Below are 21,755 nucleotides of genomic sequence, written 5' to 3'. Positions count from 1 at the left end.
CTTAAGCTTTACATTACCAGAATTTCATGCGCTTTATATTTCTGCCCGAAACCATGCTAAATAAGAACATAAGAACATAAGAACATAAGAAATAAGGGAAGCTGCAAGAAGCGACCAGGCTTACACGTGGCAGTCCCTGTATGAAACACTCCTACCTATTTCCATCTGTTATCCCCATCCATAAACTTGTCTAATCTTCTCTTATAGCTCTCTAGTGTCCTAGCACTAACTACATGATTACTGAGTCCGTTCCACTCATCTACCACTCTATTTGAGAACCAATTTTTTCCTATCTCCTTCCTAAACCTAAATTTTTCAAGCTTGAACCCGTTATTTCTTGTTCTACCCTGGTTGCTGATAATAAGAATTTTGCTTACATATCCCTTGTTATAACCCTTATACCACTTAAAGACTTCTATCAGGTCCCCTCTTAACCTACGTCTCTCTAGAGAATGTAAATTTAACCGCTTCAACCTCGCTTCGTAAGGAATACTCCTCATCCCCTGTATCCTTTTAGTCATTCTCCTCTGTACTGATTCTAATAGACCTATATCTTTCCTGTAATGTGGGGACCAGAACTGCACAGCGTAGTCTAGATGAGGTCTGACCAGCGCCAAGTATAACTTTAATATTACTTCCGGCCTTCTACTTTTAACACTCCTAAAAATGAATCCTAGTACCCTATTTGCCTTGTTTCTGGGTTCTATGCATTGTTTCCCTAGACAGAGTTCAGAGCTAACTATAACTCCTAAATTAAAATCTGTCCTCCAACTATCCAAAAACTCCTTCATTAATAGAAAGTGTCAAAATCTTTCAAGATCTAACTCGCGTCGTGACTTTCGGCATGTAGCCTAAAACGTCTACAAAAAACTTTGTTTCTTCTACTCTCCCTTCTTTATTTCAGCCAGATGGCACAACTGCTATTACATCTATCTCTAAAGCTGAACTCTTCGCGCAAACCTTTGTTAAAAAAAATCTATCATCGGCGATACAGGGCTTTTTCCCCCCCTCCCCTCCAACCTTTGACTACTTCATGCTACCTATTGAAATTCATCACAATGATGCTTCCCATAATCTCACTGGCCTAAACCCTCGGAAGGCTTATGTACCTTATGGAGTCCCTCCTATTCTGTGGTTCCATCTGTTCTCTGAATATGTGCCTCTGTGCTTTCATCATCCTTAGTCAAAGTCTTCCAACTCTGTCAACATCAACCTTTCCTTCTTGTTGGAAGTTTCCATACATACAGCCTGTTTCTTAAAAAAAAAATAAATAAAAAAATAAAAAATAAATAAATAAATAAATAAATAAATAAATAATATATATATATATATATATATATATATATATATATATATATATATATATATATATATATATATATATATATATATATATATATATATATATATATATATATATATATATATATATATATATATATATATATATATATATATATATATATATATATATATATATATATATAATTTATTTATTTATTTATTTTTTAAGGATCTTAAATTACGGAAACATTATCAGGAAATATAACTATTAAAGACATGTAGCATCTACTGCGGATCTATGAATACCTCTACATAATCAAACAGAATACAATCTTCAAGTTATATATATATATATATATATATATATATATATATATATATATATATATATATATATATATATATATATATATATATATATATATATATATATATATATATATATATATATATATATATATATATATATATATATATATATATATATATATATATATATATATATATATATATATATATATATATATATATATATATATATATATATATATATATATGAAAGTAATAATGAGCATTATGATAAGCCTACATTCAACCTGTTCCTAAAAAGGGTGACCGTTCTAATCCCTCAAACTATCGTCCTATTGCTTTAATTTCCTGCCTATCTAAAGTTTTTTAATCTATCCTCAACAGGAAGATTCTTAAACATCTCTCACTTCACAACCTTCTATCTGATCGCCAGTATGGGTTCCGTCAAGGCCGCTCTACTGGTGATCTTCTGGCTTTCCTTACTGAATCTTGGTCATCCTCTTTTAGAGATTTTGGTGAAACTTTTGCTGTTGCCTTGGGCATATCAAAAGCTTTTGATAGAGTCTGGCAAAAAGCTTTGATTTCCAAACTACCCTACTACAGTTTCTATCCTTCTCTCTGTAACTTCATCTCAAGTTTCCTTTCTGACCGGTCAATTGCTGCTGTGGTAGACAGTCACTGTTCTTCTCCTAAATCTATTGGCAGTGGTGTTCCCCAGGGTTCTGTCCTGTCACCCACTCTCTTCTTATTATTCATTAATGATCTTCTAACCCAAACTTTTTGTCCTATCCACTCCTACGCTGATGATACCACCCTGCACTTTTCCATCTCTTTTCATAGACGTCCAACCTTTCAGGAGGTAAATATATCAGGCAGGGAAGCCACAGAACGCTTGACTTCTGATCTTTCTAAAATTTATGATTGGGGCAGAGCAAACTTGGTATTGTTCAATGCCTCAAAAACTCAATTCCTTCATCTATCAACCTTCCAGACAACTATCCTCTCTTCTTCAATGACACTCAACTGTCCCCCTCTTCTACACTGAACATCCTCGGTCTGTCCTTTACTTATAATCTGAACTGGAAACTTCACATCTCATCTCTAGCTAAAACAGCTTCTATGAAGTTAGGTGTTCTGAGACGTCTCCGTCAGTTTTTCTCACCCCCCCACCCAGCTGCTAACTCTGTACAAGGGCCTTATCCGTCCATGTATGGAGTATACTTCACATGTCTGGGGGGGTTCCACTCATACTGCTCTTCTAGACAGGGTGAAATCAAAAGTTTTTCGTTTCATCAACTCCTCTCCTCTAACTGACTGTCTTCAGCCTCTCTCTCACCGCCGCAATGTTGCATATCTAACTGCTCTTCTGATCTTGCTAACTGCATGCCTCCCCTCCTCCCGTGGCTTCGCTGCACAAGACTTTCTTCTTTCTCTCACCCCTATTCTGTCCACCTCTCTAACGCAAGAGTTAACCAGTATTCTCAATCATTCATCCCTTTCTCTGGTAAACTCTGGAACTCCCTGCCTGATTCTGTATTTCCACCTTCAATTCCTTCAAGAGGGAGGTTTCAAGACACTTATTCATCAATTTTTGACCACTGCTTTGACCCTTTTATGGGACTGGCATTTCAGTGGGCATTTTTTTTTTATTAAATTTTTGTTGCCCTTGGCCAGTGTCCTTCCTACATAAAAAAAAAAAAAAGTGATGATAATAATAGTAATAATATCAGCATAGTAACAATAATAGTAATAATATCTTTAATATGGATAATAATAGTAATAATATCAGCAACATTGGGAGCATAATAATAATAATGATAATAATGATAATAATAGTAATAACAATGATAATAATAGATAACAACAGGAATAATGACGACAGCTGAAGAGTAACATACGTAAAAGTATCGATACTAATAACAAGAATAATATAAATGATAATAATATCAACAACAACTATAGTAAAATAATAATAATAACAATAATAATAATAATAATAATAATAATAATAATAATAATAATAATAATGATAATAAAAATAATGATGATAATAGTAATTATCATTATCACTATAGTTGTAATAATAATAATAATAATAATAATAATAATAATAATAATAATAATAATAATAATAATATCAGTACTAATAATATTAGTAATAATTATAAAAAAAGATACTAGTAGCTGAAGAATAAGTCGTTATAGTATTGCCGTTAATAAATATATTAATATCAGTAAAAAAAAAAAAATGGAAGAATATTGATAGTAACTAAAGCAACGTCAAGTACTACAATAATAATATTAATGATAATAACAATAGTAATAATAATAATAATAATAATAATAATAATAATAATAATAATAATAATAATAATAATAATAATAATAATAATAATAATAATAATAACAATAATAATGATGATGATATTAATGATAAAGAAGAACACTGCATAACAATGATAACAGTATCAAAATAACAATAACTGTAAGAGTAATTATTTGGGAAGTGAGAAAAAAAAATAGTGGGGACGACTCAAAACATCTAAGTTCATAGAAACTGTTTTAGCTAGAGATGATATCTGAGTTTTCCAGTTTAGATTAGTTTAGATCAGTTTAGTTTAGTGTACAAGAGAGGGATAGTTGGGTGCCATTGAAGAAGAGCGGATAATTGTCTGAAAGCTTGTGTTGACCTGACAGATAGAAGAATTGACTTTTTGAGTCATTGAACAATAGTAAGTTTGCTCTGCCCTAACTCCAAATTTTGGAGAGATCAGAAATCAAGAGTTCTGCAACTACCTTGCACAAATTGTTTACTTTCTGAAAGTTTGGACGTCTAGGAAAATACGTGGAAATATTGTAAGGTGGTACCATGAGTGTAGGAGTGAATAGGACAACAAGTTTAGTTTACAAGGTAATTGGTGAATAATAAGAAGAGTTAGTGACAAGCCAGAACCATTAGGAACACCACTATTAATAGATTTAGGAGAAGGACAGTGTTGCAGCAGCAACAGAACTATCACAAAGGAAAGTTGAGTTTAAGTTACAGAGAGAAGGATAGAAACCGCAGCAGGGTAGTTTGGAAAACAAAGCTTTGTGCCACACTCTCTCAAAACCTTTTGATTTGTCTAAGACATCAAAATTTTTACTAAAATATGAGGATGACCAAGGCTCATTAAGGAAAGCCACGTAGACTGAAACCTTATCTGCGATTAGATAGAACGCTGCGAAGAGATAGATATATAAGAATCTTCCTGTTGAGGATAGATTAAAAAACTTAATATGCAGGAAATTAAGGGAATAAGAAGATAGTTCGATGGATTAGAACCGGCACCCTTTTTAGGAACAAGATGAATGTAGGAGAACTTTCAGAAAGGTAGATGTGGATAGACAGAGTTGAAAGAGTTTGACTTGGAAAAGTCCAAGCACGGAGGCACAGTTTCGGAGAACAATAGAAGGGACTCCATGAGGTCCACATGCCTTCCGAGGGTTTAGGCAAGCGAGGGATGAAAAACATCACTGTGAAAGATTTTAATGGGTAGCATGAAGTAGATAGAGGGTTGACGAGAAGTAGGAACAAGCCATGAATTATCTAAGTTTGAGTTTTTATCAAAGGTTTGAGCGAAGATTTAAGCTTTAGAAACAGATCAGATGGCAGTGGTGTTATCAGGTTGAAATAAAGGAGGAAAGGATGAAGAAGCAGTTAAAAAAAAAAGCTCACTAAGATGCCAATCCCAGAAAAGGGTCCAAATAGATAATAAAAAATTGAAGGATAAGTGTCTTGAAGCCTCCCTCTTTAAAGGATTCAAGTCGTAGGAAGGTGGAAATACAGAAGCAGGCAGGGAGTTCCAGAGATTACCAGAATATCTCTCTTGCATTAAAGAGGTGGACAGAATAGGGGTGAGAGAAAGAAGAAAGTCTTGTGCAGCGAGGCCACGCGAGGATTGGAGGCATGCAGTTAGCAAGATCAGGGAAGCAGTTAGCATGAAAATAGCCATAGAAGACAGCTAGAGATGCAACATTGCGGCGGTGAGAGAGGGGCTGAAGACAGTCAGTTAGAGGAGAGGGGTTGATCAGACGAAAAGCTTTTGATTCCACCCTGTCTAGAAGAGCAGTATGAGTGGAACCACCCCCACACACATGTGAAGCATACTCCATACATGGACGGATAAGGTCCCTGTACAGAGTTAACAGCTGGGGGGTGAGAAAAATATTATCTAACACCTAACTTCATTGAAGCTGTTTTAGCTAGAGATGTGATGTGAAGTTTCTAGTTCAGATTATAAGTAAAGGATAGACCGAGGAGGTTCAGTGTAGAAGAGGGGGGGTAGTTGAGTGTCACTGAAGAAGAGGGGATAGTAGTCTGGAAGGGTGTGTCGAGTTGATAGATTGAGGAATTGAGTTTTTGAGGCATTGAACAATACCAAGTTTCCTCTGCCCCAATCAGAAATTTTAGAAAGATCAGAAGTCGGGCGTTCTGTGGCTTCCCATCGTGAAATGTTTACTTCCTGGATGTGAATGAAAAGACATGGAAAAGTGCAGGGTGGTTTCATCAACGTAGGAGTAGATAGGACAAGAAATTTGGTTTAAAAGGTCATTCATAAATAATAAGAGAGTGGGTGAAAGTACAGATACCTGCGGAACACCACTCTTAATAGATTTAGGAGAATAGTGACCGTCTACCACAGCAACAATAGAATAGTCAGAAAGGAAACTTCAGATGAAGTTGGAGAGAGAAGAATAGAAGCCGTAGGAAGGTAGTTTGGAAATCAATGCTTTGTGCCAGAATCTATCAAAAGCATTTCATGTATCCAAGACAACAGCAAAAGTTTCACCAAAATATAAAAAAAAAAAGATGATAAGATTCATTAATGAAAACCATAAGATCACCAATAGAGCGGCCTTGATGGAACCCATACTGACGATCAGATAGAAGGTTGTTAAGTGATAGAGGATAGATTAAAAAACTTTAGATAGACAGGAAATTAGAGCAATAGGACTGTAGTTTAAGGGATTAGAACGGTCACCCCTTTTAGGAACAATCTAAATGTAGGCAAACTTCCAGCAAGAAAGAAAGGTAGATGTTGATAGACATAAGCTATAGAGATTGGCTAGGCAAGGTGCAAGCACGGAGACACAGCTTCGGAGGACAATAGGAGGGATCCCATCAGGTCCATAAGCCTTCTGAGGGTTTAGGAGAGCGAGGGCATGGAAAACATCATTGCGAATAATTTTAATAGGTAGCATGATGTAGTCAGAGGACGGAGGAGATAGGGAGGAACAAACCTTGAATCGTCCAGGGTAAAGTTTTTAGCAAAGGTTTGAGCGAAGAGTTCAGCTTTAGAGATAGATGTGTGATAGCAGTGGTGTCATCTGGTTAACGTAAAGGAGGGGAAAGAAGAAGAAACAATGTTATTGGAGATATTTTTGGCTAGATGCCACAGGTCACGAAGGGAGTTAGATCTTGAAAGATTTTGACACCTTTTGTTAATGAAGGAGTTTTTGGATAGTTTGAGAACAGATTCTGGCATGTTCCGGGTAGAAATATAGCGTTCATGAGATTCTGGTGACGGAAGGCTTAAGTACCTTTTGTGGGCCTCCTATTTATTATATACAACACGACAACAAGCTGCATTAAATTAAGGTTTGGAAGGTTTAGTTTGAGAACAAGAGTGAGTAATATACGCCTCCACGCCAGACACAATTACCTTTGTTATGCGCTCGGCACACAAGGACGTGTCTCTGACACAGAAGCGGTAGACATTCCAAGGAAAATCTGAAAAAATACCTCCTCAGGTCCTCCCAACTAGCAGAGGCAAAACGCCAGAAGCACCTTCGCTCAGGTGGATCCTGAGGAAGGACTGGAGAGAAAGGAAAAGATACAGATATGAGATTGTGATCGGAGGGGCCCAACGGAGAAGAGAGGGAGAAAGCGTAAGCAGAAGGATTAGATGTCAGGAAAAGGTATGTTGGGCGTATCTCCAAGACGGTCAGGAATACGATTAGGGTGCTGCACGAATTGCTCTAGGTCATGGAGCATAGCAAAGTTGAAGGCTAGTTTACCATGATGGAGAGGAAAACCAAAGATGTTGAAGTCTCCAAAAATGGAGATCTCTGGAAAAGGGAAGAAAGTTAGAATGTGTTCCACTTTCAATGTTAAGTAGTCAAATAATTTCTTATAGTCAGAGGAGTTATGTAAGGAGTATAGAGAACAGATAAATTTAGTTTGAGAGTGACTCTATAGATTCAAGTGCTTGGGCACGAAAGCAAGTTAAGTCGTTGCGCACATAATCGCAACATCCAGTTTTAGATTGAAAATGAGGATAGAGAAAGTAGGATGGAATAGAAAATTGGCAACAGTCAGTTGCCTCAAACACGTGTGTCAGTGAGGAAAAGAAGGCTTAGAAGAGGAGAGGTGGTGTTCTTTAGAATGAAAATTAGATCTTAGACCGCGAATGTTGCAAAAGTTAATGAATAAAAGTTAAGGGAGATGTCAAGACACTTAAGGTCGTTGTCAGAAGGGCACTCCGACCTAAAGACATTTGTGGTCCCTTCCTCAGATGTGGACTCTGATGTTGGTGTAGGCGTCGCTGTGACAATTTTGAAATTTTGAGAGAAGGGTGTGTGTGTATGTTATTAGATGCTTGTAGTTTTGTGTGGAGTAGGTGAACTCTCTAGATGCCAGAAGTCATGATGGGGGTTAGATCTTAAAAGAAATTTTACACTTTTTACTAATGAAATAGTTTTTGGCTAGCTGAAGAACAAATGTCATGATTCAAGGCAAAAATACAAAAGTGCATGAGATTCAGGTGATGGAGGGATCAAGTACCCTTTGTGGGCCACCTTTCTATCATGTATAAGACGAGAAGAGGATGTGTTAACATCCTTTGGAAGGTTCAGGTCCAGAGAAGGAGTGAGAAATGTACGTCTCCACGTCAGACACTATCACCTCTTTTATGCGCTCAGTACACAGAGACTGTTGTCTGACACGGAGGCAGTAGTCATTCCAAGGAAAATCAGCATAATACCTCCTCAAGTCCTCCCAATTAGCAGAAACGAAATGGCAGAGGCACCTCCACTTTCGGGAATCCTGAGTAGGGATTGCAGCAACACGACAAGATACAGATATGAGATTGCGATCGAAAGAACCCAATGGAGATAATTGGGTGACAGCATAAGCAGAAGGATTAGAGGTTAGGAAAATGTAAAGAATGTTGGGCATATCTTCAAGACGGTCAGGAATACTAGTTTGGTGTTGCACCAGTTGTTCTACGTCGTGTAGTATAGCACAGTTAAAGGCTGGTACACCAGGATGGAAACCTCCAAGAATGGAGATTTCGGCAAATGGGGAGAGTTAGATTGTGCTCAGCTTTGGAAGTTAATATATATATATATATATATATATATATATATATATATATATATATATATATATATATATATATATATATATATATATATATATATATATATATATATATATATATATATATATATATATATATATATATATATATATATATATATATATATATATATATATATATATATATATATATATATATATATATATATATATATATATATATATATATATATATATATATATATATATATATATATATATATATATATATATATATATATATATATATATATATATATATATATATATATATATATATATATATATATATATATATTTTTTTTTTTTTTTTTTTTTTTTTTTTTTTTCTTATATAGTCGGAGAAGCGAGGTGAGAGGTATACAACACAAATTAACTTAGTTTAAGAGCGAATTTGTACTCGTAGCCAAATGGTAAAAAACTAAAGATTCAAGAGCGTGGGCACGAAAGTAGGTTAAGTCATTGCGCACATAAATGTAATATCCGGTTTGAATTGAAAATAAGGATAGAAAAAGTAGGAGGGAACAGAAAAGGAGCTACTGTCATTTGCCTCAGACACCTGTGTTTCAGTGAGGAAAAGAAGACGAGGTTTATTAGAAAAGAGGTTGTGTCCTATAGATTGAAAAAAAAATGATGTTGGACCGTGAATGTTGCAGAATTTAATGAAAAAGAAGTTGAGGAGGGTGTCATGACACTTAAGGTCGATACCAGATAAGCATTCCGAGCTGGGGATATTTGTTGTCCCCTACCTAGATGGGACTCCAACGTTTGTGTAGAAGTCGCCATGATAATTACGAATTCTGAGTGAAGGGTGTGTTAGTAATTAGGTGCATGTAGTTTTGTATGAAGGAAGAGAGTTGTCCTTAGAGGGCAGAATGTGACTGCACCCTTGAGTTTTTAAGACAAAGGGAAACGTCCAGTGAGGTCACTACTGGGTTTATTGAAAAGTTCACAGCACCCACTGATCCCGTGCTTAAGACCGCTAGGAGAAATTATCCTTTTGCCAGGTGTCTACTGCCTCTTCCTGAGGTAGTAGTTATTGTTGCTCTTGCTATTTAAGACATTAATAATTACTTGTGTAAAGGTAAAGAGAGTATTGAGAGTATTGAGAGTAATTAAATTAATGATTGTCATAGAAAAGGATTTATATGAGTAAAGGAAATTAAGCAAATGAAACATAAGTATCTTTGATATGCGGGTACTTATCAAAAAATGTTTTTAAGCTCCACAATGAGATGTTTCTTTGGCTTGACAATTATCTTCCCATTTTTTTGTGCAACGCTGTTGTAGCTTCTTGTTATTTCTACTGATGTTAAGTATATAATTAAAAGAAATTTTCGTCTTTTAGTGGTCAAACTCTCGTTCATGTAGATTTGAACCTTTAGCGTCATTAAGACAACAATCAGGTCATATTTCAGTCCTCGTTGAGCGGGTTTTACTAAAGTTGATCGTTTCTCTCTGCACTTGTGTTGAACCAAATCTATGCGGTCCGTTGACGTCACTTTAATTCATGCTGATTTTTAAATAATCTTTTATAATACTGAGAATGAAGTTAGGCAGTACTTTCGCGGCTAATTTCATCTGACACATTAGGACCATTGATTTATTAATATATCGTTGATGCCAGTTCACTGAATCAATGTCAATTTCCGGCTCGCATACCATATCTTTCCTTTCATTTATTCCTTCATGCATATCAGCTATTTTCTTGGCTTTTGAAGAAAGTGGTTCTTTTAATGTTTTTATTTCGGTTTAAGCAGCTTGTTGATGACTGCGGTGATGATCTTAACCATTGCCTTCGATTCCTCAGATCAAGAGATCAAGAAGGTGGTTATGAGTTGGTCATTATGGTCATCGTTGGTAGCACTTTCATTTGGGATTGGTTTTTGATGTTTCTTTGGCATTTCCATAGGTCTTTGATGGACTTTGTCTGCGTCAGTATTTTGCCTTGTATATGGCATAATTACAGCCTACGAAGTCATTGAATTGTAGATTAGGATCTCTCAGTGACACCAGTAGGAACATCACACAGTTGTCAGAGCTTGTAACAGGAAGTACACTCAACAGCTAGCTAGTCACGATATATCCATTAATAGTACACAACAATCTTTGTATACTTTGTAGGTTTAGATAACAGAAGACAATCACAACAATACGTTGTATTCCCGGTGCAGTCTACAGTTGTAGCAGGCAGCAGTCAAAAGGAAGTGTGTGGTTCATTCGGTGTCTAGTGTCATACTCTAGTAGTAGTAGAAGTAGTAGTAGTAGTAGTAGTAGTAGTAATAGTAGTAGTAGTAGTAGAAGTTGTAGTAATAGCACTAGTAGTAGCAGTAGTAATAGTTGTAGTAATGGTAGTAGTAGTTGTAGTAGTAGTAGTAGTAGTAGTAGTAGTAGTAGTAGTAGTAGTAGTAGTAGTAGTAGTAGTAGTAGTAGTTGAAGTAGTAATAATACTTATTATATTGGTGCATAATGGTTGGCCACAATAACCGACAGCTGTCCCTAACCGATATAAAATTATATAATGCAAAAAAGCTAAGATAACTAAGATAAATAAGGAATGTGTACCTAACATTGTAGTACGGAAATAAAAAAAATGTCAATGGAACAAGCGAAAAGAACATACAATAGGAAATATAAATGAAGCAAAAACATATACATATACACACATAATGAAAAATAAAAGTTAAAACGTGCAAAAAGGATCAGACGATGCAGCGTTCTTCAGGGGCATAAAGTAAGATTGGCGATCATGAGGAAAACGGAATTAAGGTCAAACTCAGGGACTATCTCAAGCAAGAATTACCTTTTCAAGCAGAGACGGGTGAGTAGACAGGATTTAAAACGAGAAAGGTTGTAAATCAAAGATGGCAGCTTGTATTTTTAACTGGCATTACATATACTGTCGTAGAACAGCGTTTCTCATTTCCCGACGATGACACCATATGTACCGGAAATGGTACGTCGTACCCCCATCATGCCTTGTAAAGGATGGGGACGTTGTGAAGGAGTTACATCTTGCAGTGCTGGACGTTTACTTCATGTACAGATGAGATGACACAGTGTGTTCTCTTCAGAGTCTGGTACTGAACTGCCTTCTCAATATTACCATAGGCCTATGTGATTATCCAAAGAAGGAAAGAAAAGGAGTGCGTTTTCCCTCTGGACAGAAGCACGTGGGGAAGTGAGGTGAGATGTGACCCGTGTGATATTTTCCTAAGATGCACTAAGTAGTAGTAATAGTAGTAGTAGTAGTAGTAGTAGTTGTAGTAATATATATATATATATATATATATATATATATATATATATATATATATATATATATATATATATATATATATATATATATATATATATATATATATATATATATATACTTGTTATGATCACATTCCCCAGCCCCTTGAAAAAGCTGCTGCACAGGGTCTAGCTTCTCTGAATCACTTCCTGCGTGGACTCAGTGCAGTGATCAAAGACGGGTGTACAGGGAGACTCCTGCAGCGTTTTTACAACGATCGTAACATCAGACAAGGGAAATACTCTAACAACACGTAATACCCACAGGTGTGAGAAAATCAAGAACCTCGTCTAGGAAAAACAGTTATAACATGCAATAACACATATATGATCGAGGTATAATGCCTCACAGGACATCCGACCTGCATAACAAATCCAACCACTGTCTAACGGCGTATTATAGTTTTAAGCCCAGTAGTGTCATTTACTGTTTCCTTGACGAAGGCCTTATCAGGAACTGAGGAGGGACTAAATCTCACTACACAGATAATTACTTAAATCCTCTGCAGCTGAACTGCATCAACCAACATTAGTATTTCCGTTTTCTGTAGGTCGGTAAAACAGACTGGCGACCTCAGTTAGCGTGATCTGGTATTATGATCGTTGTAAAATGGCTGCAGGACTCTCCCTGTACACCCATCTTTGAGCAATGCACTGAGTCCACGCAGGAAGTGATTCAGAGAAGCTGGGGAATGTGGTCATAACAATATATATATATATATATATATATATATATATATATATATATATATATATATATATATATATATATATATATATATATATATATATATATATATATATATATATATATATATATATATATATATATACGCATTACTACTACTACTACTACTACTACTACTACTACTACTTCTACTACTGCATCTTAGGAAAATGTCACACGGGTCACATCTCACCTCACTTCACCACGTGCTTCTGCCCGGTGGGAAAACGCACTCCTCTTTCCTCCCTTGGATAATCACATACGCCTATGGTAATTGAGAAGGCAGTTCAGTATCAGACTCTGAAACGAAGAATACTCTATATCATCTCATCTGTACAAGAAATACACGTCCGACACTGCAAGATGTAACTCCTTCACAACGCCCCCATCCTGTAGAAGGCACGATGGGGGTAGGACGTACCATTCCCGGTACATATGGTGTCATCGTCGGGAAATGAGCAACGCTGTACCACGACAGTACATGTAATGCCAACTAAAATTACAAGTTGCCATCCTGGATTTACAACCATTCTCGTTTTAAATCCTGCCTACTCACTCGTCTCTGCCTGCAAAGCTAAATCTTACTTGAGATAGTCCCTGTGTTTGACCTTGACTCCATTTTCCTCGTGATGGCCACTCTTACTTTATGCCTCTGAAGAACGTTGCATCCTCTGATCCTTTTTGCACGTTTTATCTTATATTTCTCATTATGTGTGTATATGTATATGTTTTTTTACTTCATTTATATTTCGTATTGTATATTCTTTTCGGTCGTTCCATTGACTTTTTTTTTTTATTTTCATACTACAATGTTAGGAACACATTCCTTACTTATCTTAGTTTTCATCTCTTTCGCTTTATATAATTTTAGACTGGTTAGGGACAGCTGTCGGTTATTGTGGTCAACCAATATGCACCAATATAATAAGTATTATTACTACTACTACTACTACTACTACTACTACTACTACTACTAGTACTACTACTACTACTAATAATAATGCAACTACTACTACTACTACTACTACTACTACTACTACTAGTACTACAAACTACTACTTCTTCTACTACTACTACTACTACTACTACTACTACTACTACTACTACTACTACTACTACTACTAGTACAACTACTAGAGTATGACACTGGACACCGAATGAACGACACACTTCCTCTTGACTGCTGCCTGCTTCAGCTGTAGTCCGCACCGGGTATACAGCGTATTGTTGTGATCGTCTTCTGTTATCTAAACCTACAAAGTATACAGAGATTGTTGTGTACTATTAGTGGATATATCGTGACTAGCTAGCTGTTGAGTGTAGTTCCTGTGACAACCTCTGGCAACTGTGTGATGCTTGCCGGTGTCACTGAGTGATCCTAATCTATAATTCAGTGACTTCGCAGGTTGTAATTATGACATATACAAAGGATAATACTGATGCAAAGTCCATCAACGATCTATGGAAATGTCAAAGAGACATAAAAAACCCATCCCAATGGAAAGTGCAACCAACGATGGCCATAATCACCAACTCATAAACATCTTGAACTCTTCATTTGAGGAATGGAAGGCAATGGTTAAGATCATCACCGTAGCCATCTAGTTATAAATATTTCGGTTTAAGCTACTTAAAACGAAATAGAAGCTAAAAGAACCACTTTCTTCCAAATCCAAGAAAATAGCTGATATGCCTGAAGAAATAAATTAACTGAAAGATATGGTATGCGCGCCGAAAACTGACATTGATTCAGTGAACTAGCATCAACGATATATTAACAAAACAATGGTCCAGATATGTCAGATGAAATTAGCCGTGAAGGTACTGCCTAATTTCATTCTCGGTATCATAAAAGATGATCTAAAAATCAACATGAATTAAAGTGACGTCAACGGACCGCATAGATTTGGTTCAACACAAGGGCAGAAAGAAATGACGAATTATAGCAAAACCCGCTCAACGAGAACTGAAATATGATTTGATTGGTGCCCTTATGACGCTAAAGCCTCAAATCTACATCAACGAGAGTTTGACCACTAAAAGACGAAAATTTATTTTAATTATGTACTTAACATCAGTAGAAATCACAAGAAGATGTTCAACAGCTTTGCACCAAAAATGGGAAGATAATAGTCAAGCCAAAGAAACATCTCATTGTGGAGCTTAAAAACATTATTTGATAAGTCCCCGCATTTTAAAGATACTTATCTTTCATTTGCTTAATTTCCTCTACTCATATAAATTCTTTTCTATGACAATCATTACTTTAATTACTCTTTAATATTACACAAATAATTTTTAATGTCTTAAATAATAAGAACAACAATAACTACTACCTCAGGAAGAGGCAGTAGACACCTGGCGAAACGATAATTACTCCCAGCGAGGTCCTAAGCACCGGATCAGTGGATGCTGTGAACTTTTCTTTAAACACAGCAGTGACCTCACTGGAAATTTCCCTTTGTCTTACAACTCAAGGGTGCAGTCAGAGCCTGCGCTCTAAAGACAACTGTTTTTCTTCATACAAAACTACATTCACCTAATTACAAACACACCCTTCACTCAGAATTCGTAATTATCATGGCGACTTCTACACAAGCATCGGAGTCCCATCTGGGGAGGGGAAAACAAATATCTCCAGCTCGGAATGCTTATCTGGTATCGGCCTTAAGTGTCATGACACCCTCCTCAACTTCTTTTTCATTAAATTCTGCAACATTCACGGTCCAACATCAATTTTTCAATATGTAGGACACAACCTCTTTTCTAATAAACCTCGTCTTCTTTTCCTCACTGAAACACAAGTGTCTGAGGCAAATGACAGTAGCCCCTTTCCGGTTCCTTCCTACTTTCTCTATCCTTATTTTCAATTCAAACCGGGTATTACATTTATATGCGCAATGACTTAACCTGCTTTCTGACCATGCACTTTTCCCACTATAAAAAATATTAACTTCCAAAGTGGAGCATAATCTCACTCTCTCCCTGTTTGTAGAAATCTCCCTTCTTGGAGATTTCCATCCTGGTGAACTAGCCTTTAACTATGTTATACTCCACGACCTGGAACACCTGGTGCAACACCAGACTAGTATTCCCGACCGTCTTGAAAATACGCCCAACATTTTTGACATTTTCCTAACCTCTAATCCTTCTGCTTATGCTGTCACCCTATTTTCTCCCTTGGGTTCTTCCGATCGCTATCCCATATCTGTATCTTGTCCTATTGCTGCAATCCCTCCTCAGGATTCCCGAAAGTGGAGTGGCCTCTGGCATTTTGTTTCTGCTAATTGGGAGGACATGAGGAGGCATTATGCTGATTTTCCTTGGAATGACTACTGCTTCTGTGTCATACACCAATCTATGTGTACTGAACGCATAAAAGAAATAATAGTGTCTGGCATGGAGACGTATATTCCTCTCTCTTTCTCTCGACCTGAACCTTCCTAAGGATGTTAACACATCCTTTTCTCGTCTTATACATAGTAGAAAGGTGGCCTACAAAGGGTACTTGATCCTTCCGTCACCTGAATCTCATGCGCTTTATATTTTTGCCTTGAATCATGACGTTTGTTCTTCAACTAGCCAAAAACTATTTCATTAATTAAAAGTGTAAAAATTATTTTAAGATCTAACTCCCCTCATGACTTCTGGCACCTAGAGAGCTCACTTCCTCCACACAAAACTATAAGCACCTAATAACACACACACACACACACACACACACACACCCTTCTCTCAAAAATTCATCTGCATTAGCATCAGAGTCCCCATCTGTTGAAGGGACCACAATTGTCCCCAGGTCGGACTGCCCTTCTGACAACGACACTAAGTGTCTTGACAACTCCCTCAACTTTTTCTTTATTAATTTCTGCAGCATTCGCGGTGTAAGATCTAATTTTCAATTTATAAAACATCACCTCTCCTCTTCTAAGCCTCATCTTCTTTTCCTCACTGAAATTCAGGTGTCTGAGGCAACTGACAGTGGCCACTTTTCTGTTCCCTCCTACTTTCTCTATCCTGATTTTCAGTCTAAAACTGGATGTTGCGATTATGTGCGCAACGACTTAACTTGCTTTCGTGCCCACACACTTGAATCTACAGAGTCACTCTCAAACTAAATTTATCTGTTCTGTATACCTCTCACATAACTCCTCTGATTATAAGAAATTCTTTGACTACTTAACTTCTAAAGTGGAGGACATTCTGACTCTGTTCCCTTTTGCAGAGAACTCCATTCTTGATTTCTTCAATGTTTTTTCTTTCTTGTTTACTTCAATGTTCACCACCAAATTTGGCTTTCCTCTCCCTTCACTGACCATCCTGGTGAACTAGCCTTCAACTTTGGTATGCTCCATGACCTAGAGGAATTGGTGCAGTACCCTAATCGTATTCCTGACCGTCTTGGAGATACGTCCAACATTTTAGACCTTTTCCTGACATCTAATCCTTATGCTTACGCTGTCACCTTCTCTTCTCCGTTGAGCTCCTCCGATCACAATCTCATATCTGTATCTTGTTCTTTCGCTCCAGTCCCTCCTAAGGATCAACCTAAGCGGTGCCTCTTGCGTTTTGCCTTTGCTACTTGGAAGGATGTGAGGAGGTATTTTCCTGATTTCTTTGGAATGACTACTGCTTCCGTGTCAGAGACCCATCTTTGTGTGCCGAATGCATAACAGAGGCGATTTAGTCTGGCGTGGAGGTGTACATTACTCACTCTTTTTCTCCATCTAAACCTTCCAAACCTTAGTTTAATACAGATTGTTCTCGTACTGTACATTATAGAGAGGTGGCCCGCAAAAGGTACTTAAGCCTTCCATCACCAGAATCTCATGGACGTTATATTTCTACCCGGAACCATGACAAATCTGTTCTCCAAGTAGTCAAAAACTTCTTTATTAACAGAAAGTGTGAAAATCTTTCAAGATCTAACTCCCTTCGTGACTTGTGGCATCTAGCTAAAAATATCTCCAATAACATTGTTTCTTCTCTCCCTTTTTTATGTTAACCAGATAGCATCACTGGTATCACATCTATATCTAAAGCTGAACTCTTCGATTAAACATTTGCTAAAAACTCTAGCTTGGACGATTGAAAGTTTGTTCCTCTCTCTCCTCCGCGCTCTGACTACTTCATGCTATCTATTAAAATTCTTCGCAATGATGTTTTCCATGCCCTCGCTGACCTAGACCCTCGGAAGGCTTATGGACCTGATGGGGTCCTTCCTATGGTACTCCGAAGCTGTGCCTACTCAATCTCTTATAGCTCTGTCTGTCAACATTTACCTTTCCTTGTTGCTGGAAGTTTGCCTACATTTAGATTATTCCTAAAGTGGGTGACCGTTCTAATCCATCAAACTAATGTCCTATTGCTTTAATATCCTGCCTATCTAAAGTCTTTAATCTATCCTCAACAGGAAGATTTTTAAACATCTATCACTTAACAACCTTCTATCTGATCGCCAGTGTTGGTTCCGTCAAGGCTGTTCTATTGGTGATCTTTTGGCTTACATTAATGAATCTTGTCATTTTTTTTTTTGAGATTTTGGTGAAACTTTTGCTGTTGCCTTGGATATATGTAATGCTTTTGATAGATTTTGGCACAAAGCTTTGTTTTCCAAACTACCTTCCTACGGATTCTATTCTTCTCTCTGCAACGTCATCTCAAGTTACCTTTCTGACCATTCTATTGCTGCTGTGTTAGACGTTTACTTTTCTTCTCCTAAATCTATTAACAGTGGTGTTTCCCAGGTATCTGTACTTTCACCCACTCTCTTCTTATTATTTATGAATGACTTTTTAAACCACACTTCTTGTCCTATTCACTCCTACGTTGATGATACCACCCTGCACTTTTCCATGTCTTTTAATTTTCGTCGAGGAAGTAAACATTTCACGCAGGGAAGACACAGATCGCCCGGCTTCTAATCTTTCTAAAATTTCTGATTGGGGCAAAGCAAACTTGGTATTGTTCAATGCCTCAAAAACTCAATTCCTCCATCTATCACCTCGACACAGCCTTCCAGACAAATATCTCCTCTTCTTCAGTGTCACTCAACTATCTCCCTCTTCTACACTGAACATCCTCGGTCTGTCCTTTACTTATAATCTGAACTGGAAACTTCACATCACATCTCTAGCGTTAGGTAGTATTTTTCTCATCCCTCAGCAGTTAACTGTGTACAGGGGTCTTATCCGTCCATGTATGGAATATGCTTTACATGTCTCGGGGGATTCCACTCATACCGCTCTTCTAGACATTGTGAAATCTAAAGTTTTTCGTCTTATCAACTCTTCTCTAACTGACTCTCTTCAGCCTCTCTCTCATCACCGCAATGTTGTATCTCTAGCTGTCTACGGCTATTTTCATGCTAACTGCTTCTCTAATCTTGCTAACTGCATATCTCCCCTCCTCCCGCGCCCTCGCTGCACAATACTTTCTTCTTTCTCTCACCCTATTCTGTCCACCTCTCTAATGCAAGAGTTAACCAGTATTCTCTTAATATCTGGAACTCCTTGCCTGCTTCTGTATTTCCACCTTCCTATGACTTGAATTCCTTAAAGAGGGAGGTTTCTTGTCCACTGCTACTACTACTATTACTACTACTACTACTGCTACTACTACTACTACTACTACTACTACTACTACTACTTCCAATAATAATAATCATAATAATAATAATGGTAATAATAATAATAGTAATAATAATAATAATAATAATAATAATAATAATAATAATAATAATAATAATAATAATAATAATAATAATAATGATAATAATAATAATAATAATAATAATAATAATAACAATAATAATAATAATAATAGTAATAATAATAAAAGTATTGTAATAGTAATCATGTTCAAACAATGGCATATTGCTTTGATTTCTCTATCAATTAGAATCTGAACGAGATTATAATAGAGAATGCATACGCCCATCCTCCTGCCCCTTTTCACTTCCTTTCGTGTCAAGGGAGGTTTGTCCAGCCTTGTTTTCCACGCTCAGGTCACCACCTCGCTGCATTTAGCCATCGCAGATACGTCTCGCTATCCCCGATCGCAGCAACGCGCAGGGGTGTGTTTCCATCACTGTTCCTGTCGGTGAGAGACAAGTCTGCCCCCACCAGCTGCTTCAATACTTCCACGTGTCCATGGTAACTGTCGAAGTGCACCGGTAGTGTGCCTCGAGGTGTGCAGGAGTGGGAGGGATGAAAGCCGCCAAACACTGTTGGTGGCCAGACGCTGCTCCATGGTGGAGAGCTGTCATTCCTGTGTGTGTGTGTGTGTGTGTGTGTGTGTGTGTGTCAGGAAGTAAGATTATATTTTTATTATTAATGTTATTATCATTATTATTATTATTATTATTATTATTATTATTATTATTATTATTATTATTATTATTATTATTATTATTACCATTATTATTATTACTATTATTATTATTATTATTATTATTATTATTATTATTATTATTTATATATTTGTTTGTACGTCTCTTCGTTCTACTGTGTCACGCCTTGATATCATATCTAAACATTTTGACGAAGCTCCTTCTTCCTTCCTTCTATACTTCCTCATCCTTCTCCTCCTTCGCCTCCTTTTTCTTTTCTTCTTCCTCCTCCTCCTCCTTCTCCTCCTCCCCCTCTTCCTCCTTAGTCAGATTTTTTTTTTTTTTTTTTTTAAGGTCAGAGGTTCTTCTCGAAGTCAGAAGCTCTTCTTGAAGGTCAGAGCTCTTCTCGAAGTCAGAGGCTCTTCTCAAAAGTACCAAAATATGAGCCGGAAATATAAATCAAAATAAGAAAAAATATAATTTCCGATATTATTCCCAGAACTGACACGGTTAGAATATTTTATGATAATGCGTTCAGCACACATTTGAGGCTCATCAATCTATGCATATAGGAAGGAATTCAGTTTACAAATTTCTAGAGCAACTTCTATGATCAGGGAACTTTGTTCTGAAAGGATGGATTACACTTGAATTCTGTAGGGTCAGCAAGACTTGGACGCCTCTTTCATGAGGTGGTGAATTACTATAAATAAAAAAAAAATAAAAAAAACGTCGGTCAACAGGAGCATCAAACGATAGCGTAGGAATTAATGACGAAAGTGCCCCATCTCTTCGCGAGAATCTCAAGTTTTGTTATGTCAATGCACGGAGTTTGAGAAATCAATTTCAGGACTTGGAACAGATCGTTTACAAGGAGAAACAGGATGTTATCGGAGTGATGGAATCCTGGATTAATATATCAAACAAAGATTTCTTAAATGAATTTGCACTTTCAGGATACATCTTGACTCAAACCTAACTTCAGGATACATCAGACTCAAACTATAGATAACCAATTTTATGAGCAAATAGCAGAAATTTGTAACTAAAATGAGTCAATTATTGTGGGAAACTTTAATTTACCAGGGGCGATCTTTTAAATTTACATTTGGGGTAGCAACTTGTACATTAACGTACAGGAAAGTAGTCTACACCAACTTGTAATGCAGCCAACAAGAGATGAAAATATATTAGATCTTATATTAACGATAAATGAAAACATCGTTAGTAATTTAGAAGTCGGACCAGTATTCAGATTCAGTGACCACCGGGTATGGATATAAATAAATCTACAGTAAATAAAAGTAAATGAAACATCTTGGCCAACTGTGACTGAAATGTAAACTTAGAAAGTACTAAAATAACGTGGCGTAGAAAAAAAATAAATACTTCAGACCTTAACACAG

General features: G+C 36.6%; 1 protein-coding gene across 1 annotated transcript in view; it reads left to right on the top strand.

The window, feature by feature from the left end:
• Nucleotides 1-11,226, top strand: part of LOC135106716 (trypsin-1-like) — a 46,548-nt gene extending 35,322 nt beyond the window's left edge. The window contains exon 8 of the mRNA XM_064015973.1: nucleotides 11,120-11,226. Coding sequence (XP_063872043.1) covers nucleotides 11,120-11,226 — 107 coding nt within the window. The remainder of the gene's footprint in view (nucleotides 1-11,119) is intronic.
• Nucleotides 11,227-21,755: the final 10,529 nt, after the last annotated feature.

The sequence above is a fragment of the Scylla paramamosain genome, chromosome 14 (assembly GCF_035594125.1).
Source record: "Scylla paramamosain isolate STU-SP2022 chromosome 14, ASM3559412v1, whole genome shotgun sequence".
In the NCBI taxonomy this organism is placed as follows: domain Eukaryota; kingdom Metazoa; phylum Arthropoda; class Malacostraca; order Decapoda; family Portunidae; genus Scylla; species Scylla paramamosain.
This window is presented reverse-complemented; position numbering and strand designations above follow the sequence as displayed.